The following is a 20,418-nucleotide window of genomic DNA, read 5'->3' as shown; positions in this document are numbered from 1 at the left end:
TTTCACCTTGCCTAGACCATGTTCTATTTCTTTGTCAGACACTGGTTTTCCTTCGTCGAACGGGAAACGAAACGAAAACTCCCGTCAAGAAAAAACCCCGTACGAGTGTCGAGTGTTCCGATCTGCAACTCCTAGAGTTGGTACGTGCTGTTCCTGGATTTGGAACTAATGCTCAGTTCCATAGAATTACTACCACTAGGTTCATGATGCAGCAAACCGGACGGTGGTAATTCAAGTTTTATAGTGATTATTGCACGAAAAATCAAATTTCGGTTGTTTTTCATAATTTTAAAACAGACTACATGTATTTTTCATGACTTTGTTAATCTTCTTGGAGGTTTAACAGAAATATAGTTTTGGAATTAGTTCCTATGAACCTACCCTGTGGGTAGGCGCGACTGACAGCATGATGTAGCCCTCCCTACTTTCTCGTAAGAGACGCGTTTTGGAAATTTGTAGATTGTGTAGGCCAGAAACTCACCTCGCATCATGGACAAACTGCTTATATTGCCTCATAATGGTGCCTTTTTTTGTTTAGCCTTCGGTTTGTTTCATTAATTGCAATGTTTTTAACATAAATCCTGGTGGTTTATGTTCACAGATGTGAACATCTGGATCTCTGGTGACAAAGGTTACAGCTGTGCGTTCAGTTCTCACATTGTCCGATACAGTTTATTTCATACGGCACGTTACACGTACAGAACCAAACCCAGTATTATAGATGCTGAGGGACGGGTTGCCCATTCTTGCATTTTTCAAAATTTGATAAACTTTCCTGAATTTGTTGAGTGTTAAGCAAATTTGTAGCTGTGAAGAGGCTTTTTTATTTATTTGTTAAATTATTTTTCCATTTGGTAGTATATCGCATCTACTCGAACGATATGATTTTTAGTTCTAATTTAAAATGCTCCTCGCCAATTCCGAATATGATCGAAACGTCAATAGAGAAATCGGAACCAAAACATTCTGAACCCATTTGTGTGATATTCGTGTGATAGCACCCGGCAATTTTTTTCCAACACCCTGCAAGGACTTCAACAGTCAAAGCGCCATCCTTGCTGTGATGTCAGACGGTGAAGATTCCCTGGAAGAAAAGCTACGCAAATTTCGCCTATGGAAGGTAGATGCAACCCACGTTTTTGCGAAAAACCGGCGTAAATAACAGTTTGTGTCGTTCTTGTAGGAAGCGTCCTCGGAAGATAGTGGATCATTCGTGCAAAACATCTCAAAGGATTCAAGCAAACACGAGGAAGCGGAAGCCTCCGGCATGAGCGGAAATAGGGGTGGACGCCCTCCATCCCATCTGAGAGGTCGCGATTTGGGTATGTACTATCGAAATCTGTCGCTTCGCAACGCTAGCCAGGAATCCGATGCTTCCTCCCGCGGTGGTGGTGCTCAATGGCGCGGTCAACGCCACAAGGGTCTGCAGCGTAGAAAAAACCAGGAACGGGCCATGTACGAAACCAACGAAGCGAGTAGCTCGGGCAGATTCCGCCGGTTTCAGGATCAGCGAGACATCACGTTGGAGGACCTGCCGGAGGCACCACCGCCAGCCTTGCGTGGCAGAGCTCTTGGTTTGTTCTATCGTGATCGTCAAACAGCCAGAAAGACGCAACGGGAGAAGCGAAATGCGGTCGACATAACTATCCCCGGCTGGCAGATACAGCAAATTCGTACCTATCTCAAGCTGCCGGGCGGCGACGAGCAGGGTGACATCTTTCGAGAGTTTGTCGAGAATGAAAACATTCGCTCGGTATTCAAGAACGAATATCTGCGTGTCATCACGAAAACGCTCGACGAGGTACTGCAGATGGAAAGCGCCAAGTATGTATGTGAGCTTGAGGACAATGAACCTACCTCCCCGTCCGCCCTAGATGGGGAATTGTTCGAGGAGTACGAGCGTGCACGACAGTCGACGCATCGGCTGAACGAATTCCGTCGTCGTTTGCCAGCGTTTGAATCCCGCACGGAAGTTCTCGACATGATTGAGCGCCATCAGGTTATCCTGGTGAAGGGTGAAACGGGAAGTGGTAAGACGACCCAAGTCCCGCAGTATATTCTCGAGCAAGCATCCTCCCGGCGACGGGGAGCCCGGTGTCGTATATTGTGTACGCAACCTCGGAGAATTTCAGCCATCACTCTTGCGCGCCGTGTCGCAGAGGAACGTGCTGAACGGTTGGGTCGTTCGGTTGGTTACCAGATTCGCCTCGAGGCGGAACGGCCTCGAGCGAGCGGAGGAAGTATCATGTTCTGCACTACCGGCATAGTCCTCACGATCATGCAATCGGATCCTCTTTTGAGCGAGTATACCCATCTCGTGCTGGACGAGATTCACGAACGGGATGTCATCACGGACCTGTTGCTTGCGATAATACGAATGGTGCTTCCGTACCGAAGAGATCTCCGAGTGATCCTGATGAGTGCGACCCTGACGGCGGAAACCTTCTCGGCGTACTTCGACAACTGCCCGATGGTGGAAATCCGCGGTATCACCTACCCGGTGCGTGAATATTATCTCGAGGACGTACTGGCGGAGTTGAAATTCTACCACTTTACGGATAAGTCTTCCAGTAGATCATCTTACCGGGAGCGGAAGAAACGAACCCAACAAGAAGGTCCCTTTTACGACATGATCGAACCGTACTGTGCGGAGATTCGTGATCGCTACCCGCCACAGGTCCTCCGGGGACTGTGCAACCAGGGAAGCGAGAACAACCAGAACGAGCTGATCGTGGAGCTGCTGTACTACATCACATGCAGCAAACCGGAAGGGGCGATATTGGTGTTTCTTCCCAGCCTTGTTCAAATTTCGGATATTTACAAACGCATCGGTGAACATCCGCAACTATCCAAGGCACGGCTGGTAGTGTATCCGTTACATTCGCGCCTTCCAACCACCGAGCAGACGGCTGTATTCGATCGACCACCGGCCGGGACGCGCAAAATAATCCTTTCTACGAACATTGCCGAAACGTCCATCACGATCGATGATATCGTGTACGTGGTGAACGCAGGTCGTCACAAGCTAAACATGTACGAAAACGGTGTGTCGGCGTTGCGCGATGAATGGATTGCCCTTTCGAACGAGATCCAGCGGAAAGGACGCGCTGGGCGCGTACAGGAAGGTGTATGCTACCATCTGTACAGTCGCGGTCGGAGGCGCACGTTTCTGGAGAATGTCCCACCGGAGATCGTTCGAGTTGCGCTCGACGAGGTAATTCTGCAGATAAAAATCCTCCGTTTAGGAGAAGCGCGCACGTTTATGGATCAGCTGCTAGACAAACCGTCCGAAGAGGTCATCGAGGAGTCGCTCCAGCTACTAAACCGACTGAATGCGATCGATGACGATCAGAAGCTAACACCGCTCGGGTACCATCTCGCCCGGCTCCCGATGGATCCGCGCACGGGCAAGATGATCCTGCTGGCGAGCATCTTCAGCTGCATCGATCCGATCACCTCGATCGCGGCCAGTTTAACGTTCAAGAATGCATTCTACAAACCACTCGGCAAAGAGAAGGAAGTCGATCGGATCAAGCGTCGGTTTGCCGGCGACGCGGCTAGCGATCACTTGATGCTAGCGAACGTGCTGGCCGAGTGGCGCGGCGAAACGAACAAGGCTGGTTTTTGTTATAAGCATTTCCTCAACAATGCAACCCTGCAGCAGCTGAGCAACATGAAGCGACAGTTTTGCGAGTACCTGCATGGAGCTCGGTTTCTCTCCGGACCCTCGGCGGAAGCGGCGGATAATAATCGGCATGCCGACAACAAGGAACTGCTGGCGGCTATCGTTGGCGCTGGACTGTATCCGAATGTGGCGTTCGTGCGGAAGGTAATTCGTTCGCGCAACAGCCCTGATGGGCGGGCAATTCTGTGCATCGAAGGGCAAGGACGGGCCGAAATTCACCCCGGATCGGTTAACGGAAACCGTGGAGTGTTTCATTCAAAGTAAGTCGAACAAAACCACGTGCTTGCAGTGACTTTCACGTGAATTTATGTCAACATTCTCCTATTGTTCCCCTTTTTTCATGGGTAGCTTCGTCGTGTACTACGATATGCAGAAGCTCTCGGCGCTAACCATGTTCGACACGACGGTTGTCAATCCGTTTCCGTTGCTGTTTTTCGGTGATAATCACGTGGAAACAGAAAGGGACCACGAACTGATTTCGATTGCCGGACACTATTGGTAAGGAGGAAAACTAAAACAAGCTTTTGGAATAAGAAACTACATACACATACTCTTCGGCATCTTCCATTAGCCTGAAATGTGATAAGGCAACGTACAGTCTGATACAGGATCTTCGCACCGGGTTTAATCTGTTTCTGCAGAAAAAGATCTGCGAACCTTCTCCGGTCGACTGGAACGGGCAGGAAGGGGAACTCTTAAGGTAGGCATAACAAATCTGCAAAAAACAGCAGTACGATTGGTTCGAATTCATTAACATTCACACTATTTTCCCCGTTCTTATAACTCTCCTATAACTCAGGGCTATCATTAAGCTAATAACGATCGCTTGCAAGTATGATGATCATTTCGACGATGATGATGCCGGTTTCGGGACGGAGGACCCGTAGAGGTAGAAGCTAAAGCTTCCCTACAAAATCAACCACTCATTTCCGGCAGCGTCACTTGAATTATAATGAATTCTACGAAAAAAACTATATCTCTCAACTTCCTGTTGTTTTCTTCCTATCTTACAAAAAAAAAACTCTGTGTATCCCAACGGCAAAATGAAACAGTTTTCTCCCCTCTGTTTCATTCAATGTTCGTTTCATTTCGATACCGTTACCAGTGATCCGGAAATCCTTAGGATTAGAACTGGCTCGACTACAGCGTTTGTCTGCGTTGTGACGTTGTGAGCCTCCCCTTTCCTCTCAGTTTTCAGTTGTTATTCGGTTCGAAAAGAATAAACTTCCCAAAGATACTACCCTCGAGCGTTCAATAGACGCCATAGTTTGGAAGTATTGAAGATGAAAGCGACGGAAAGAAATAACAGCGATGCGGAAAGGATTAGTTCGCTTTTTTCTACATTACTTCCTGCAACGCGTTGCTCCAGAACAATTTATTAGATTGTTTTTAAAACGTTCACTTCCAAAGACTGCGCTTAAGTTTAGTAATATTCATTGTGAAAAATTATTTGAATTATTTGTGATACGCATATGTTGAAATGTAATAAAAACAACAAATGAAATAACATACATCAATCAACAAACCAGATGTTTTAGTTTAACTTCGAAACCAATCCGCTACTGGATGTTTTTTGCAATAATAATAGTTTGACTAAGACCTTCAAGCACTTAACGTGACTCAACAGAAACATGTCCTAAAGCAACCCAACAGAACGCTTGGCAATCGATCTTGACGTGATGAGTATTAATTCCCCGCTTACCGTTTTATGCCGAGTGGCGATTTGATGTCAGCATGTGCGTAATATTTATTTCATTTCCGGACGTCCACCGGAAAGCCATCTACAGCGACGCAAGGCGTCCAAGGCAATCACAACCCGTAGCTGTCTACCTCCAAAACAGCACGTCACGAACGGAACGAAAGTTGGTGCGGGCGGGTGGGCAAAAATGAAAACTAAGCACCCTCTCGATGCCACGGCCGCGACGGATTCTCCTTCGGTGACGCCGCCGGTCGATTGCTTTCCTATTAGCCGGGTGGATTTAAGTTAATCCGGGAAATAAATTTTTATTTCCTCCCCCCTCCGGTCGGTTTTGTCGGTGACTCCACTCCAGTCCCATCGACTGCTGCAGGGAGATGATTGCTTTGCGCATACGCATGCTCTTGCCATGATTCGTCTGGCAGGAGGTTCTGCCCATTGGTTTCATTCTGGCCCTCAGGGCGGGTAGGTTGTGCAGAATTATCTTCGGTCCGTCGCAAGGACTGTTTATTCGCATTCCGCCGTGTACCGTCGAACGCAATGGACGGCGAAAAGACAAGACACTCGGGAAACAACGAATTGGAACCGTTAAAGTGAAAGTGTACTTAGGGTCATATTTGAAATTTCGGTCGCAAGAGGGACGCACGTGGTAGAGTTAGAAAAATGTTTGCATTAATACTGGTTTTGCTCGCGTTGGCCGGTACCTCACGTGGTGGAGGACTGGAGGAGTCCTCCTGGCGGACAGTGGAACGTGACCTGGCCCCGGATGCACTACTGGTGCGGTTGGATCGACTGGTGAACGTTTGTGTAGCGAACTACGAGGACCTAACCACCGATTTGCTACTTGGTATCGCTATTGCCAATGGTGAGTAATGGCAAGTGGCGTTACATCTTTCACCACAAATAACTTTAAATAATCCTTTAAATAAGTCCTTCTCATGCCGGGGCAATTGATGATGTTTGTACTGTAATAATTTTCATGAAAAACGCCTCCATTAAATGTAAAAGAAAAGGCGACGAAGGAGCGAAGTGTTATTCCACTGCAGCATTTGGCTGCGGGCTGTTTTCTTTCCAAAGCCTAGTTAATCCAGTTCTCTCGCTTTCTTTTTGTTGGGCTCGTATCTTTGGCTTCCTTATTTCACATGGCAAAGGTAAAAAAAATCACTTTGATTTAATTGGAAGGAGAAAAGGTCCTCACTCGTTTTGGTGAATTGTTTTGATTCAAAAGTAAAAAAAAAAATACTCATGCAACCAACAGAAACAGTGAAAAATAGACAGCATTTTATAATTTCAATGGTTGGAGTAAAATTTTGTTAATCAAAAGGAAATTTTAACATTCTCCCATACCAAGCTCAACTCAAAGGAATACTAAAGCAACCACTTCAAGAATCGCAGCGTCAGTTCGTGGAGTCGTTGGCGAAAAAGTGCGATTTTGTCGAAAGCCGTATCGAGAGTACGTTCAACTTTCCAAGCGGTGCGAATGCCGTCGGTAAGCATAATTATTATATCTAAGTATATTTTATCATTAGTTTGGCCGTGAATCTCATCTTTTACTTCAACAACCCACTTAAAACTTAATTCAAGTTTTATATTTATAATTTTAAAAGAAATTGTGACGTTGATATTCCAAAGTAGCTATTAACTTAAACATTTCCTGATCCTTGTTTATAAATTGGGTCCTTTCCATTCGCAGTTTCAAAACTTCTTATTGATTCAAACTTTTGGAGCCTGGATGACGAACTGCAGCCACTTGGGGGAGTTTCTGGGCCGGTTTCACGCCGAGGAAGACGACGAAGAAGTCAACTACTAGGCGACGATCCTCAAGCTTTGATAGAAAGCTACCTCGAGGCGATCGATGCCGGGGGACCTAGCGAACAGCAATCAGGTACATCTATGCCCATATGGTTCTGTTTTGCAAACTAGTTCTATTCGCCATCGTAAATTTCCCCCCCGTTCGCTAGATGAGTGCTTATCGGAGCTGCTGGTCAGTGAGTCAGAAAATGAGTACAACGCCACCAATGGAGGAGCCACAGCTGGCGGCAGCGGCCATCTAAGACGGCTGACGCTCAGCCGCGAATGTAGTGCAGCGATGTCGTTAAGAAAGCGCTCCTATGGTTACCATCTGACGCATAAGTAAGTCAGGCGATCGAACATCTGGTGCAGACGATCCCTTCCTTCCTCCAGTGATCCTCAGACAGACGGCAGGTTCCACACGATTTCTTGTTGTGTGGTTCTCGTTCTTGACCTACCTGACCCGCTAGACTGACTTCCTTGGACTGGAGGACTCTGTTTTTACCGTGCACTCAGCCAACTGACCCCTTCTCCTTCTTCTTCTGACTTCTTATCAAACCATATTTTTGTCCGCGATGCTCCAGATTGCTCTTCTACATCGTGCTCGCACGGCAACGGTTCGCCAACATCGATCGGAGCTTCGTGGTGGCCGGCCAGCGGAAGCTGTGCGAGCAGATTCTCCGCGAGGCGGACCTCATCGCCGGGTTTGATTTTCCCGACCTGTTCCGCGATCTGTTCATGGAGCAGGTGTTCCTGTGTGCGTTCGTGCGCCCTCCGCTGCCCGAGTTCACCAATCCGGCCTGGCTGGCGGCCATCGTCGGCTGGCAGAACGGCGAGGGATGCTTCAAGTACTATGCGGACGAGGGCGATGGAGTGGTTGGGCCGAACGCACTGACGACACACTGTTCGACCCATATGACCGGTGTCGGGGCGGCCCTATTGGGATTATTCGCAAGGCTTCAGCTGGCGCAGTGAGGGACATGAAACTCACGCCGCGTCATAGTTAAACTCAACACCTCCTCTAGCTGTACATGTCAGGTTGCGTGTCTATTGCATGAATAAATATCTTAATCTGAGTCATATGGCTCCCAACGGTAAGCATGATTAGCGCCTATAAACAGACCGGATTCATTCAGTAGCCCTAGCCCCCTTCAGAAGCCCCCCTCCGAATGGAAACCCCGAAATATATATGTATACCCTGCCGATTTATTAATACCTCAAAACACATGATGAACCGCAGGTCTACTTAATCGTAATTCAATACGGTCCCCCCTCCAAAACCACAAGCATGTTACCCACTCCCGTTTGAAGACTCACCACGTTCGCAAATGATGGCGCTCAAAGGAAGAGTTGTTGGTAGCGGGAAGCAAACGGGCCACATTTGCAAGGCTTCAACAACGTATGTACCCTCTGCGGAATATATGCTCGCCTTCTGTCGAGGCGCATGTTAACGCCGCCGTTCTCCGGTTTAGTCGGTTTTATTGTCCCGCTCGGTAAGGGGTTCGCTTTTGCCTGTCCGTGACCAACGTCGGGTGTCTAGAATGCTTCGCCAGTCATCATAGAGAGAGGTTCAGTCTTCGTCGGGCGGTATCGCGCGCAAGTGCGCCTTGATAAACTCACTCGGACGCACGCTTATCAGTGATTTTAATTTCAACGCTACCACTTCAGAGCCTACTGTTTGTGTCGCGGGTGGGAAAAAAACACACTTTTTCCGGATAGTGCCCCCGACCCATGTGTACACAAAAAAACCCCGTGGTCTTGGGTGTAAACTATTCCCATCTCAATGTTGGCGTTGGTGGGTTTGTAGTGAATGTGATGAAGAAGTTAATTGTTTCTCTATTTTGCTAAGATACCACGAAAGGGTATGAGTTTCTAAGATAAGGTAATTAAGTAAGAGATCTAATCTACCGGATCCAGCGTGATTGTGAGTTTAGTGTCTCGTGTTTTCCTCAGTTCTCCTGTTGAAGTGTGTCTTCATCTACCGGGAGGGTAGTTAACGCGTGTACTGTTCGAAAGTCGCTCGTGCATTCCAGCTTCCCTGGTTGAAGCATCCTCCTCGGGACGTGTATGTTGATAAAGCAGATCGCGGGACGGATTCTGGAAGAAAGCAGGAAGCTTAAAGTGCATTTTTTTATTGATGAATTGCTGCTTGCTGATACGACCGAAGGGAGATTTTTTTCCTTGCTGTTTTTTTTTTCGTTGGTGTGTTTTTATTTTTCAAACCGGCGACGGAGTAATTCGGAACCCGAGCGATAAGACGGTCCACCCTAATCAACGTCATTAAACGTTACTCGCCTGTGAGTAAGGCATCGTGATCATCTAAACGTCGAAATGTCCACCACGCTAGCCCGTTCGATTGATAGCTGCGCCAAGCGTTCCGGCAATCCTGTTCGACCATCCGAACGGGCAGTGTGATCGCTGGTGGCGAACGGGTAGGTGATCGCGATCGAGTTTCCACCGGAACACGAGTCCCCCGGAAGTCCATCGTCGGTTCGGTGGATGCGCTTGGCTGCACCTTCGCTCCAAGACCCACGGCAAAGCAATGGCCGACCCAACGATACAGACGTTCTGCTGCCACAACCGGATACGGTCCCCGCCGGCCATCAAGCTGATGTCCGAGTTCGATACCGACGGTTACATCGTGGTGTGTTTGGTATCGTCCGTGTTCGGTATTGCCGGTGCCATCTATCAGGTAAGCGGAAGTGCGGAGGGAACGAGGAGAGAAGTTTCCTTTTTTCCCAGGGTTTCACCCACACACAGAGTGGCCGGAAGGTACACCGGGGAATCCTAGCAAGTGCCGGGGAATTTGTTTCGTTCCGTTTCGTTTGGTTTCGTTTTGGAGTTCAGAGCAGGTCGTATCTACAGTCAGTGGAACAAGTAGGGAAAGGAATAATGGAGAGGTGTACGAATTATGCTAGGTTATGCCCGCAAATCCACCTTACATGTTACATAGTATTGTGCAACTTACTTCACGTGAAACAAATTCTTGATTAAGGATCTGGAAAATCGCCAGCTGTATTTAGTAAAACCCCAATTTTCGTCAAACTGGAGGTAATTCGAGGTCATTGACTTTACTTATCATTGCTACAACAAAGTCATGGTTAACTGATCATACGACGATCAGTTCTGAGGAGGAAAGAAAAGTTATCTTATCTCCGTAATAACTTAAGGCACCTTAAGAACATATCTTGCATCATCAGTGTTGTCAACACAGTTTGTCTGTTTTGCCTTTCAAAATAGTCTTTCGTTGTTAAATCTTTCCTGTTTCATTACCGTCAAATTCCCATGCATTACTATTTACCAATCGTGGACTGGAAAACCTATGGAATGGGGTTATCAAAAACTATTCATTTGTACCATTTTTTCCGAGGGCCCCCAGAAAAAGATTGACTCGCGGCTCCGTATCAACGAACGGAATTTATTTTTTCCATTTATTGAATCATTTACTTGGTAACGAGCAATTTTTGTTAATTAAAATACGAAAAAGAAATCTCGTGGAAGTATTAAACCATGCGCATTTCCTTTTGATCAGTCGTCCATGCGCTCCTACTGCTTATCGGCTGAGAGAACTCAAAAAAAAAAAACGCAAAAATGTGTATGTTCCTTACGTCCACAGTGCGCTTTCTTCGTTCAGCACACAGTTTTCTTAGTCATAGCCCGACATTCCGCGTGACCTAGGGTACTGGATTTTTTGTTCGTTTTGGCCCTCCTCGGTGGTTCTAATCGGTGACATAATACAACGTTCCGTTCTGTTTTGCCCGGTTCGTTTTCACTCAATTAAACAGTGAAAATATACAACCGAATTTAAATAATAACTTTGTTGCATTAATCAGTCGTCTCCTTTCAAGGAGGGTTTTGAGTAAAGAGATTGATTAGAGATTCCGAAATTGTTTAGACATTCAAAGATGGGTGGCAATAAGGATCCAATGAAGTCAAGAGATTGACTGAACGCAAAAGAAGTAGAATAAGAAATCATTATTAAAATCATGGAATACGATTACGAACGATCGTGTGGTTTAAATTTTTTCCCGCGCAGATATGGATCCGCCATGAGGAGGGACCAACGCATCACGCCGTCCGTCGGAGACGCGGCGGCGAGCTGACACTGTCTAATCAGAACATTGGCCGGCAGATCATCGTCTGGCTGGCGGTGGCCGACCTCTGCGCATCGTTCGGTGTCTTTCTCCGGTCCGCCCTGTGGAAGTACATCAAGGATGTTATTCCACCGGACAGCGACGTGGACGATACGACAAACGTCATCTTCTGTGCCGTTTCGTCCGCCTGGATACAGTATTTCTACATGTGCACCTGGTTGTGGACGCTGTGCTACGCCATCAACGTAAGGAGGCAGTTGACTGGAGCCCGGTATGCCTTGCGGACGTACCATTACTACGTCTGGAGCATATCGGCAGTGCTGACCGGCGTCGGATTGACCGTGCTTTACGTACCCGATGCAGAGTAAGTGCAGGAAACGGAGGAACTCAATTGGAAACAGAACTCTATAAATTAAAGCGAATTTCTTCTTGACAGTTGTCACAATGTCCACGATATGACGACGGCGTACATGCGAATATTGCCCAATTACGTGATGACGTACGGGCCGATGATCGCCGTTATGGTTGCCAATCCGGTGCTCTACTACCAGGCGTCTCGGGAAATCGATCGGCAGCTGGTGGCCCGCTTCAGCCAGATGTCCAACACGGAGCGGGACCTGATGACAAAGTTTAAGCTCAAATTTTCCCTCATCAACCTTGTGTTCTACGTCTGCTGGCTCCCCAATCTGGTCAACGGGATCGTCCTGTGGACGATGTGGTATAGCCTACCCTTCTCAATGGTCATCACCGTGTGGTATATTATGGTGAGTTGAACGGGGGTGTGTTGAAAAGTAGTCGAGTTTTTCTCACCCGCATGTTATTGTCCACAAACTTAGGCTATTACCAACCCTCTGCAAGCGTTCTTCAACACATTGGTCTACCAGAAGTGGAACTGCCGATGGCGGTTTCGCCGGCAAGCAAGTACCGATGCTAATGCTGAAGTTAGGGTAAGTATACCACCTTAACGTATCTTTCATCCGCATCTAATTCTCCCTTCCTACACATCCTTCTTCAGAGACGCAACCGTGCCTCGATGGTGTACAATGAAGGGACCCCATTGCTTCAGTCGAAACTGGACTCACCGTCAGCCTCCACGCTGCAACTGCATCAGACCTCGGTCGAATTGATACCGACACCGACGCGTAGCATCAATAATTGCTCGCTGGTCTGACGCCGGATTTGTCCGCTACTTAGCTGGAATCGACACTCCACGAGGCCAGGCCGTTGGGTTTACTACGGTTCGACAATGAACGCCAGCGACTTTGTGCATCTCATGTGGCGGGAGTCACTGATCGTAGAAACGAACGGAGAAAAGCAAGAACAGAGCTCTGTCTTTCCAAAGATTGTGTATGCTCGGACAGAAAACTGACGCTAGGAAATAGGCTAGGCATATGTAATATAGGGCCATTTTGTACAGACGTAAAATTCTATCACGTAGAAAAGCTCATTTCAATCAAGCGCAATTTAGAACAAGGAATATTTATATTGACACTAACTAAAATAAATGTTGAAGTATAATTTTCGTCCATTTTTGTTTTTTTACTAGAAAAGATTAAAAGTTAAATTGTTGTTATATGTCATCAATTTATACACAAAAATTTTGGCAGAGAAGATATTTCCACAATTAACCCCCAAAACTCTGGATCAATTTTCATCGACCTCAATTTTCATCAAATCAATCGAGATTTCAGATCAGCAATTTGGTCTTTTTGTTTAAATTAATTGATTGATAAAATACCATTTGCGGAACTCACAAAGGTATTCGTACGAAGGCAGAAAAATTTTCATAGTAAGGTTTCAACGCGAATGTGAAAGGAAGAAGGATTAACATCAATGGATAGTGTAGTAGTAGTATATATGGCCTATAGAGGCTTTGGGCCGTGTGGCTTCTTTCGCCTCTTTCTAAATCAATCGATAGACCATGCAAATGCATCGAAAGGCGAGCTATAATAACCACGAGCAAATACAACAAACACAAAAATTTGAATGTTACCAGAACAACGAGCGAGCGTGTGATGCATCGAGCGGCGTGTGAAAGGTATTGACGGTGAACGCTTTTTTCTGACCGTCGCTCTTCGTCGATGGGTTCTTATCGGCCGCAGGGTTAGCGTTTTCAGGCCGTGTGGGCTCCGTGTGGATTTCGTACACCGGTGGCCGGCGGGTGGTGTCCAGATGCGTTACGCCCATCTCGGCCCCTGTTTCCGGCGATCCCAAAACCGGGTAAAGATCATTCGCTTCCGGAAAACTACATATGACATACAGTCTGACAATAAAGTATCCGTACAATCACCAATTTCAACTTTAAACCTAGTTCTCTCATCTCTTAACGATTTAAACGATATATCGTAGATAAACTTCTATTGTATCCAATGAGGTCTTAGCATTTCGAAAAAGTTACTTGTAGGTCACTTTGTTCTAAAGAAACCCAAAAAAGGCTCAAAACTGATGACAAAAAAGTATCCGTACACCCACCTTTTTTGACGAAAAACACCGGTTTGGTGAGGTTCTAGTAATCAAAGTATTATCCTTTTTGTATCTTTGGTGTTGCTCGGAATTTATTATCTAAAACACAACATCAATGAATAAATTATTACACACGTTAAAACTTAGTCTAGCTAAAAACGATACCGTCCTGGCCAACGGTCGAGGAGCAAAAGAGGATGAGTGCTCATGGGAGCTTTCCGGGAAGCCGGCGCACACATCAACAAGATGACAATTGCGTGTCGTCTGTGAGTGGCAATTGGCGCTATACACACACAGGCTCCCAACATCCCTCCTTCTTTAATATCGCCTGTACGGCGCCATCCATTGAGGTTGTCTTCGAACTCGCGAAGACCGACGTGGAGGTGGTACAGGCGACGGCGTATCACCATCTGCAGTTTCAAACCCTGGCGAGGTCGGGGACAGGAACGTTTCCGGGGACAGCTGCTTCGACGACAACGATGACGATGACGATGGCGATGACGATGACGATGACGATGATGATGACGACGACGGCGATGATGTGGAGGAAGACGGTGAAGACATACAATCTTTGGTTTCCACTTCCTGTTGATGACTAGTAATTGGACTAGAATATGGGCCATGGACTCGCTCAACCATGTCCCATGCGCTCAACAACACGTCCAAAGGCAGCGACCTCTTTGAAGTTCCATCCAGTTTAGCAGCAACCTTACTGGTAACGTTTCCATCCACTCGTGTCCGCAGTTGGTTTACATGCGAACGTATTTTTCTGCCTTGGTCGATCATTACCTCGTACATGACTTTACCTATGCATCTGTTTATCACACCAGGAACCCACCTCCAATTATTTCGACAATATTGTTTGGCGTATACTAAATCGTTGATCTCAAATTTCCTTGGAGGTGACGTAACAGCATCGTTTGTTACAGGTTGTAAGCTTTTTGTCGGTCGTAGCAGCTCCAAATAAGTACGCAGCTTCCGATTGAACATTATCTCTGCAGGTGTTTTCTGGTTCAAAAGCTTACTCGGTGTATTCCTGTATGTCAACAAAAACGTGTCTATCGCCTCTGATACAGTGCTTTCCCCCGTCTTTATCTTCTTCAGTGCTCTTTTAAATGTATCTACGAACCTTTCAGCCTGTCCGTTTGACTGCGGGTGAAAAGGTGCAGTACGAATATGCTCTATGCCGTTGATGTTACAGAACTCTGCAAAGTCTGCGCTTGTAAATTGAGTGCCATTATCGCTTACAATAACAGTTGGCATACCAAATCGTGTAAAAATATTATAGAGCATACGGACAGTGGTTTTCGCAGATATACTTCTTGTAGAGATGATTTCCGGCCACTTTGAAAAGGCATCAACAACTAATAGGAAATAGTCACCATCTATAGGACCGGCATAATCTACATGCACCCGCTGCCACGGTGCGTTGGCTGTTGTCCACGAGATTGGTAAACTAGACGCAGGTGACTTTGCTGCCGATGCGCATTGCTGACACGATTTAACAAGACCTTCAATGTCAGCATCCAATCCGGGCCAATACACATAGCTACGTGCTAGCGCTTTCATCCGCTCTATTCCCGGGTGGCCAACATGTAGTTGCTGTAAGCATTTGTTTCGCTGCGACGAAGGTATTACCAATCTTTCCCCAAAAAGAAGGCATTCTCCAAAAGTAGTCAACGACTCGCGCCTACTATAGAACTTTGAACAATTTCGATCCATTACCGATGCTTGTGGCCAGCCAGACTTTGTAAAATTGAACACCTTCCGTAGTTCAGCATCATTTTTCATCTCGCGTTCAACATCAGCAAAAGTTAACAGCATGACATTACTCACATTGTTTACAACTGCTCGCAGGTCTTTCTCCATTTCAATGCTAGCAATCACGTACTCATCCTCAGGTTTTTCATGCTTGGCAATCAGTCGGGACAGAACATCGGCATTACCGAACTTGTCTGAAGGTACATACTCCAAATCGAAATCGTATAGCAGCAAGGTTAAGGCGTAACGTTGCAATCGGTTAGCTGTATATACCGGGATACCTGCTTTAGATCCAAAGATTCGTAACAGTGGTTTGTGATCTGTTTGTAATCGAAAATGCCTTCCGTATATCATCTTATGGAATTTGGTAACCGCAAATATAATCGCTAACCCTTCTCGATCTGGCTGACTATACCTTTGTTCTGTCTTAGACAACGTACGTGATGCATGCTGCACTACCTTTATCGACCCGTCTTTAAACCGATGACTAATAGTCGCTCCTAGTGCAAAGGAAGAAGCATCCGCCGCGACGATGATTTCTTGACGTGGGTCGTAATGAGTTAGCAGCAAATCTGAAGAGAGTATTGCCTTAAATTGATCGAAAGCATCCTGGCACTGCTTTGTCCACGTAAACGCAGCTCCCTCTTTCAAAAGATTATCTAGTGGATGACGCAGCATGCTGATGTTTCGCACAAATTTGCCGTAATAGTTTACTGCGCCTAGGAATGATCTCACTCCTGTTACATCGGTTGGAACTTGCAGCTTCATTATAGCATCTATCCTAGCAGGATCCGGTCGAAGTCCCTTCGAATCAAGCAAATGACCCAAGTATTTTATTTGCTTCTTTTGGAACGAGCATTTATCCAGTCGTATGGTGAAGCCGTATTCCTTTATACGTCTGAGCACAGACCGAAGGTTTCTCATATGGGCCTCTTCATTTGGTCCTCCAACCACAATGTCGTCCAAATATACAGCAACACCATCGAGACCTGCTAGCATTACCTCCATCAGCTGCTGAAAAGCTCCCGGTGCAGTTTTCACGCCTGGCGGAAGCCTGTTGTACACGTACAACCCTCGATGAGTGTTTACGCTAAGCAGCGTTCTGCAAGACTCTTCCACCTCTACTTGGAGAAACGCATCGGATAGATCAATCTGGCTGAAGACCGTACACGTAGCCAGACTTGCGAAAATGTCTTGCGGAAGAGGTAGTGGGTATTGGTGAGGTTGCAGCATGTTATTCAGTCCTGTAGAGTAATCACCGCATATTCGCATCGTCCCGTTTGCTTTACGCACAACAACGATCGGCGCTGCCCATTCTGAATAATCCACCTTCGAAATTATTCCATCTTTTTCCAGCCTTTCAAGCTCGTTGTCCACTGCTTGAAACATAGCGTAGGCCACAGGGCGTTTGGGACGAAAAACAGGCGTTGCTCCATCTTTCAGCTTCAACTGAATTTTTATCTTCGTGCAGCAACCCAGCTCACCTGAAAAGAGCTTAGGAAACTCCAGCTGTAGCTTTGCACTACACGGTTCATCCAAACCAACGCGGTTGCATACTGAAGTCAACGGCACATCCCACAAGCTGAACAGATCCATGGCATCTCTTCCAAAAAGTGACAATTCGGCCGATGTCACACGAATAATGCACTCCATGCATTTTTCCGCTACGATCATGGAACCCACAAATTCACCTACGATGTGCAGAAAGTCACCAGATGCAGTTCTCGCCTTAATATCTGAAGGAGTCAGGACCGGTTCACCAATATGCTGCCATAGTTTGCGTGAGATGAGGGTGATATCGGCACCAGTATCAAGCATCATTTTTATCGGTATTCCGTTAACAGTCACATTCACGCATCCACGTCTGCTTCGGACTGCGTTTACCGATACAATTCGTACGGTGCGTTTTTGCTTCTTCTTATTTGTCCAACGAGACGCAGCATCGCAAAAACCTTCTTTGTGTCCAAACTTATTGCACTTACTGCATTTATGGTTTTTAAAGGTGCATTTTCTAGCCCAGTGGCCTTCTCCACACAAAAAACAAGACACTTTGCCTTTTCCGGAACGGTGCTGTTGGTTGTTATTAGCTTGCCACTTTGTTTTGGAACTATTGCACTCTCCAACCATTTGGACAATTCGCTCTCCCTCGATCAGTGCGGTATCATGCTTCAGATTGACCAGTTTTTGGCATACATCAGTTAGTTGCGTTAGGGTTATATCTTCTTTCTCTTCCATGCGGCTCAGCAGTCGTACGCGCACATCAGCGCTTTGTTCGTCTTTCAGACCGCATACAAAAAGCAAACACTTCAATGTTTCTTCGCTGAGTCCTGCCAATTCCGCTTCTACGGTGGCCTTATTTACCCTACACGCAAACGTAACGTAATCTTCGGTACGTGTTTTTTGCAACTGAAAGCATTTGTATCGTCGACTTATATCGGATTCTGCCGTTCCGAAAAGCGCTTTTAGCCTTACAACTGTTTCCGCGAACCCATAGTCACAAGCTTTTTTTGGCAATATATAACTGTTGTACCGCTCATGTTCTGCCACTCCGAGTTTCCGCAACAGCAACCTCACTTTAGCATCCTCCGGTAGCTTGGCAGCATCCTTCTCGAACAGATCTTCAAACCGCCCGTACCAAGCAGCAAAGGTGACGCGTTCCTCGGGATCATATCTAAACTCTGTTACGTGCTTCGCCAGCGAATCAATCAAAAACTCCGGCACTATCGATTCACGCACATTTACAGCTGACATCATCCGCGTTAAAAAACTTTCCTGCTGCTTTAAAAATGCTTCCTGCTGTTGGTTTAGGAGACACTGTTGCTGCTTAAACATTTCGTGTATCCATGCGGTGCTCGGATCATGGCTGCTTTGCGATGGCGGCAATTCGCCGTTGGGGTCAGCGGGGTTCATCGTACCGTGTTCGACGTAGATAATTTTTCGCTTTTTGTAGATTTTTGTAGATCGCACTCTCGTTCTTCACCTCGTCGCCACTTTTGTATCTTTGGTGTTGCTCGGAATTTATTATCTAAAACACAACATCAATGAATAAATTATTACACACGTTAAAACTTAGTCTAGCTAAAAACGATACCGTCCTGGCCAACGGTCGAGGAGCAAAAGAGGATGAGTGCTCATGGGAGCTTTCCGGGAAGCCGGCGCACACATCAACAAGATGACAATTGCGTGTCGTCTGTGAGTGGCAATTGGCGCTATACACACACAGGCTCCCAACAATCCTAGCCATTATTTCGAGTTATTAAGGGTCTAAAAGTATGGCGGCAACAACTTTATATCATCATTTAACGTGAAATGGCCGGTGAAACTAGGCAAAGAGCTGCAACCGATAGAGAACTATCTTTTACAGGTGATGTAAAGGGAACCTAACTTGGCAAGTTCATGAACCCTGTGGCAAATCTCATGCTAAGTCTCAGGAACTTATAATTTGTCGAATTAACCAGGATGTAACTAGACTAAACCCTGCAAATAGACATCTTTCGTGGTTACTCAATCGCTATGGGAGGGTGATTGCTCGAAAACCTATGAAGTCCTCCATACTTAAAGTTCTCAAACATGACGAACGAAGTGTCTAGATCACCAATCATATGATTTGGATTACAACTCTTAAGAAGGTTTTTTTGGACATAACAATTATATTGCATAATTGTACGTTGCAAACTTTTCGTTTCTTAGGAAAGAATAAGGAAGACTGGGGATTTGCAAATCGCTGTATTTTGATGCCATTGGCGTGTCGGCACAGTATTTTATACACTATATACAAACTTTATACAGACAAAACTAAGCAATTTTGGCCAAAAAAACGAACAACAATAGAGACTTGACGTCGAACTCAATCATCAATACGAGCAACGTTGTTCCAACTATAATACACAGTAGTTGAGAGCACAGTAGTAATTATAAATCATTTGTGGGACATGGTCTACTTCGCCCATTTTATTCCTTGGACCCTAGGTCCCTTGGTAAAAGTTTAGATGTTCTTCAACGTTCTCTCTGAGTAAAATAACGATGCCAAGAATAACCACTTTATGAGATCGTACAAGTGTTGACGATACTCAAAAAGTGTCCGTATTCGATCTCTATACAACTTTTGTCGAAAGATGCCTAGAATTACCATCAACAGGACATTATCTTGATCTTAGCAGACATCTTTAGAACTATTATGGAATCGGGTCAAACTTCCAGCATCTTTCGAAAAAACAAAAACTGATAGAAATGATGCCTTGGCACTTGCAGGCTATTATAGAGATAAGTGGCATTGATTGGAATATATTGGCACATCATGTATGGATGGCACATCATCAATACTCATCATGTACGGATACTTTTTTGTCATCAATTTTGAGCCTTTTGTGGGGTTTCTTTCGAACAAAGTGACCAAGTAATTTTTTCGAAATGTTAAGAACAAAATAAATTTTTCGAAATGTTAAGAACTCATTCGATAGAATAGAAGTTTATCTACGATATGTCGTAGTATATATATATATATATTGTCAGACTGCATTCATAATGTTATAAAAAATGCTGAGGATAGAGCTTCGGATCCTCTTCTTCCGCAATGTCCCAAAGCGAAGGTTTCCAGCCCTGGAAATAAGAGGAAATACGTAAACACAAGTAATGTATATATTTATCACAGCGAAGGTTTCATTTTTTCTCTCACTTACCAATACGTATTCTTTTCTACTGGGCCGATAGTACTCAACTGTCTGCCATACTCTATCGATCACCACCGTTCTAGCCATGTTTCTTTCTATTCTTTCTTCCTCAAGCTCCTCGTCAGTCCAATGAAATACATTGGCTTTTGGCTCCTTCCAGCACCTGAAACATCGACATAAATCCAAAGGCATTCCGTTCGTTTTGAGTGCGATTGATACGATATATGGACTGAAATGCGAGCAAATTGCATTTCACAG

The 20,418-nt window shown here is 45.8% G+C and overlaps 4 protein-coding genes across 4 annotated transcripts; 3 read left to right on the top strand and 1 right to left on the bottom strand.

Moving 5' to 3' along the window:
- Positions 1–1,063: 1,063 nt before the first annotated feature.
- LOC131294561 (ATP-dependent DNA/RNA helicase DHX36) lies at positions 1,064–5,074 on the top strand. The gene is made up of 5 exons (XM_058322609.1): positions 1,064–1,120; positions 1,184–3,945; positions 4,034–4,183; positions 4,257–4,385; positions 4,485–5,074. The coding sequence occupies exons 1-5, from the start codon at positions 1,064–1,066 to the stop codon at positions 4,570–4,572; spliced, it is 3,186 nt and encodes a 1,061-aa protein (XP_058178592.1). The 3' UTR covers positions 4,573–5,074.
- Positions 5,075–6,044: 970 nt separating this feature from the next.
- On the top strand, positions 6,045–8,147 carry LOC131293458 (UPF0764 protein C16orf89 homolog). Its single transcript, XM_058321535.1, has 5 exons — positions 6,045–6,246; positions 6,733–6,870; positions 7,075–7,266; positions 7,343–7,514; positions 7,757–8,147. The coding sequence occupies exons 1-5, from the start codon at positions 6,045–6,047 to the stop codon at positions 8,145–8,147; spliced, it is 1,095 nt and encodes a 364-aa protein (XP_058177518.1).
- Positions 8,148–9,714: 1,567 nt separating this feature from the next.
- On the top strand, positions 9,715–12,437 carry LOC131281943 (G-protein coupled receptor 143-like). The gene is made up of 5 exons (XM_058311318.1): positions 9,715–9,864; positions 11,209–11,630; positions 11,703–12,030; positions 12,103–12,213; positions 12,282–12,437. Exons 1-5 carry the CDS (start codon positions 9,715–9,717, stop codon positions 12,435–12,437), a joined length of 1,167 nt encoding a protein of 388 aa, XP_058167301.1.
- Positions 12,438–13,255: 818 nt separating this feature from the next.
- On the bottom strand, positions 13,256–17,311 carry LOC131293456 (uncharacterized protein K02A2.6-like). Its single transcript, XM_058321534.1, has 3 exons — positions 15,931–17,311; positions 15,562–15,810; positions 13,256–13,461 (listed from the first exon to the last, which is right to left on the bottom strand). Exons 1-3 carry the CDS (start codon positions 17,309–17,311, stop codon positions 13,256–13,258), a joined length of 1,836 nt encoding a protein of 611 aa, XP_058177517.1.
- Positions 17,312–20,418: the final 3,107 nt, after the last annotated feature.

Source organism: Anopheles ziemanni, chromosome 2, assembly GCF_943734765.1.
Source record: "Anopheles ziemanni chromosome 2, idAnoZiCoDA_A2_x.2, whole genome shotgun sequence".
In the NCBI taxonomy this organism is placed as follows: domain Eukaryota; kingdom Metazoa; phylum Arthropoda; class Insecta; order Diptera; family Culicidae; genus Anopheles; species Anopheles ziemanni.
Note: the sequence above shows the minus strand (reverse complement) of the source record. Positions and strands in the feature narration are given on the sequence as shown.

Excerpts from the sequence above, each read along its gene's own strand:
- LOC131294561 (XM_058322609.1), top strand. The coding sequence starts at position 1,064 with ATGTCAGACGGTGAAGATTCCCTGGAAGAAAAGCTACGCAAATTTCGC. Across the intron at positions 3,946-4,033 it reads CGTGGAGTGTTTCATTCAAA|CTTCGTCGTGTACTACGATA; the intron begins GTAAGTCGAACA and ends TTTCATGGGTAG. Across the intron at positions 4,386-4,484 it reads CAGGAAGGGGAACTCTTAAG|GGCTATCATTAAGCTAATAA; the intron begins GTAGGCATAACA and ends CCTATAACTCAG.
- LOC131293458 (XM_058321535.1), top strand. The coding sequence starts at position 6,045 with ATGTTTGCATTAATACTGGTTTTGCTCGCGTTGGCCGGTACCTCACGT. Across the intron at positions 7,267-7,342 it reads ACCTAGCGAACAGCAATCAG|ATGAGTGCTTATCGGAGCTG; the intron begins GTACATCTATGC and ends CCCGTTCGCTAG. Across the intron at positions 7,515-7,756 it reads GGTTACCATCTGACGCATAA|ATTGCTCTTCTACATCGTGC; the intron begins GTAAGTCAGGCG and ends GCGATGCTCCAG.
- LOC131281943 (XM_058311318.1), top strand. The coding sequence starts at position 9,715 with ATGGCCGACCCAACGATACAGACGTTCTGCTGCCACAACCGGATACGG. Across the intron at positions 9,865-11,208 it reads TTGCCGGTGCCATCTATCAG|ATATGGATCCGCCATGAGGA; the intron begins GTAAGCGGAAGT and ends TTTCCCGCGCAG. Across the intron at positions 11,631-11,702 it reads CTTTACGTACCCGATGCAGA|TTGTCACAATGTCCACGATA; the intron begins GTAAGTGCAGGA and ends TCTTCTTGACAG.
- LOC131293456 (XM_058321534.1), bottom strand. The coding sequence starts at position 17,311 with ATGATGCTTGATACTGGTGCCGATATCACCCTCATCTCACGCAAACTA. Across the intron at positions 15,811-15,930 it reads GGTAGTGCAGCATGCATCAC|ATCACAAACCACTGTTACGA; the intron begins GTACGTTGTCTA and ends GATTACAAACAG. Across the intron at positions 13,462-15,561 it reads AGCAGTTGTAAACAATGTGA|GGGCCGAGATGGGCGTAACG; the intron begins GTAATGTCATGC and ends CGCCGGAAACAG.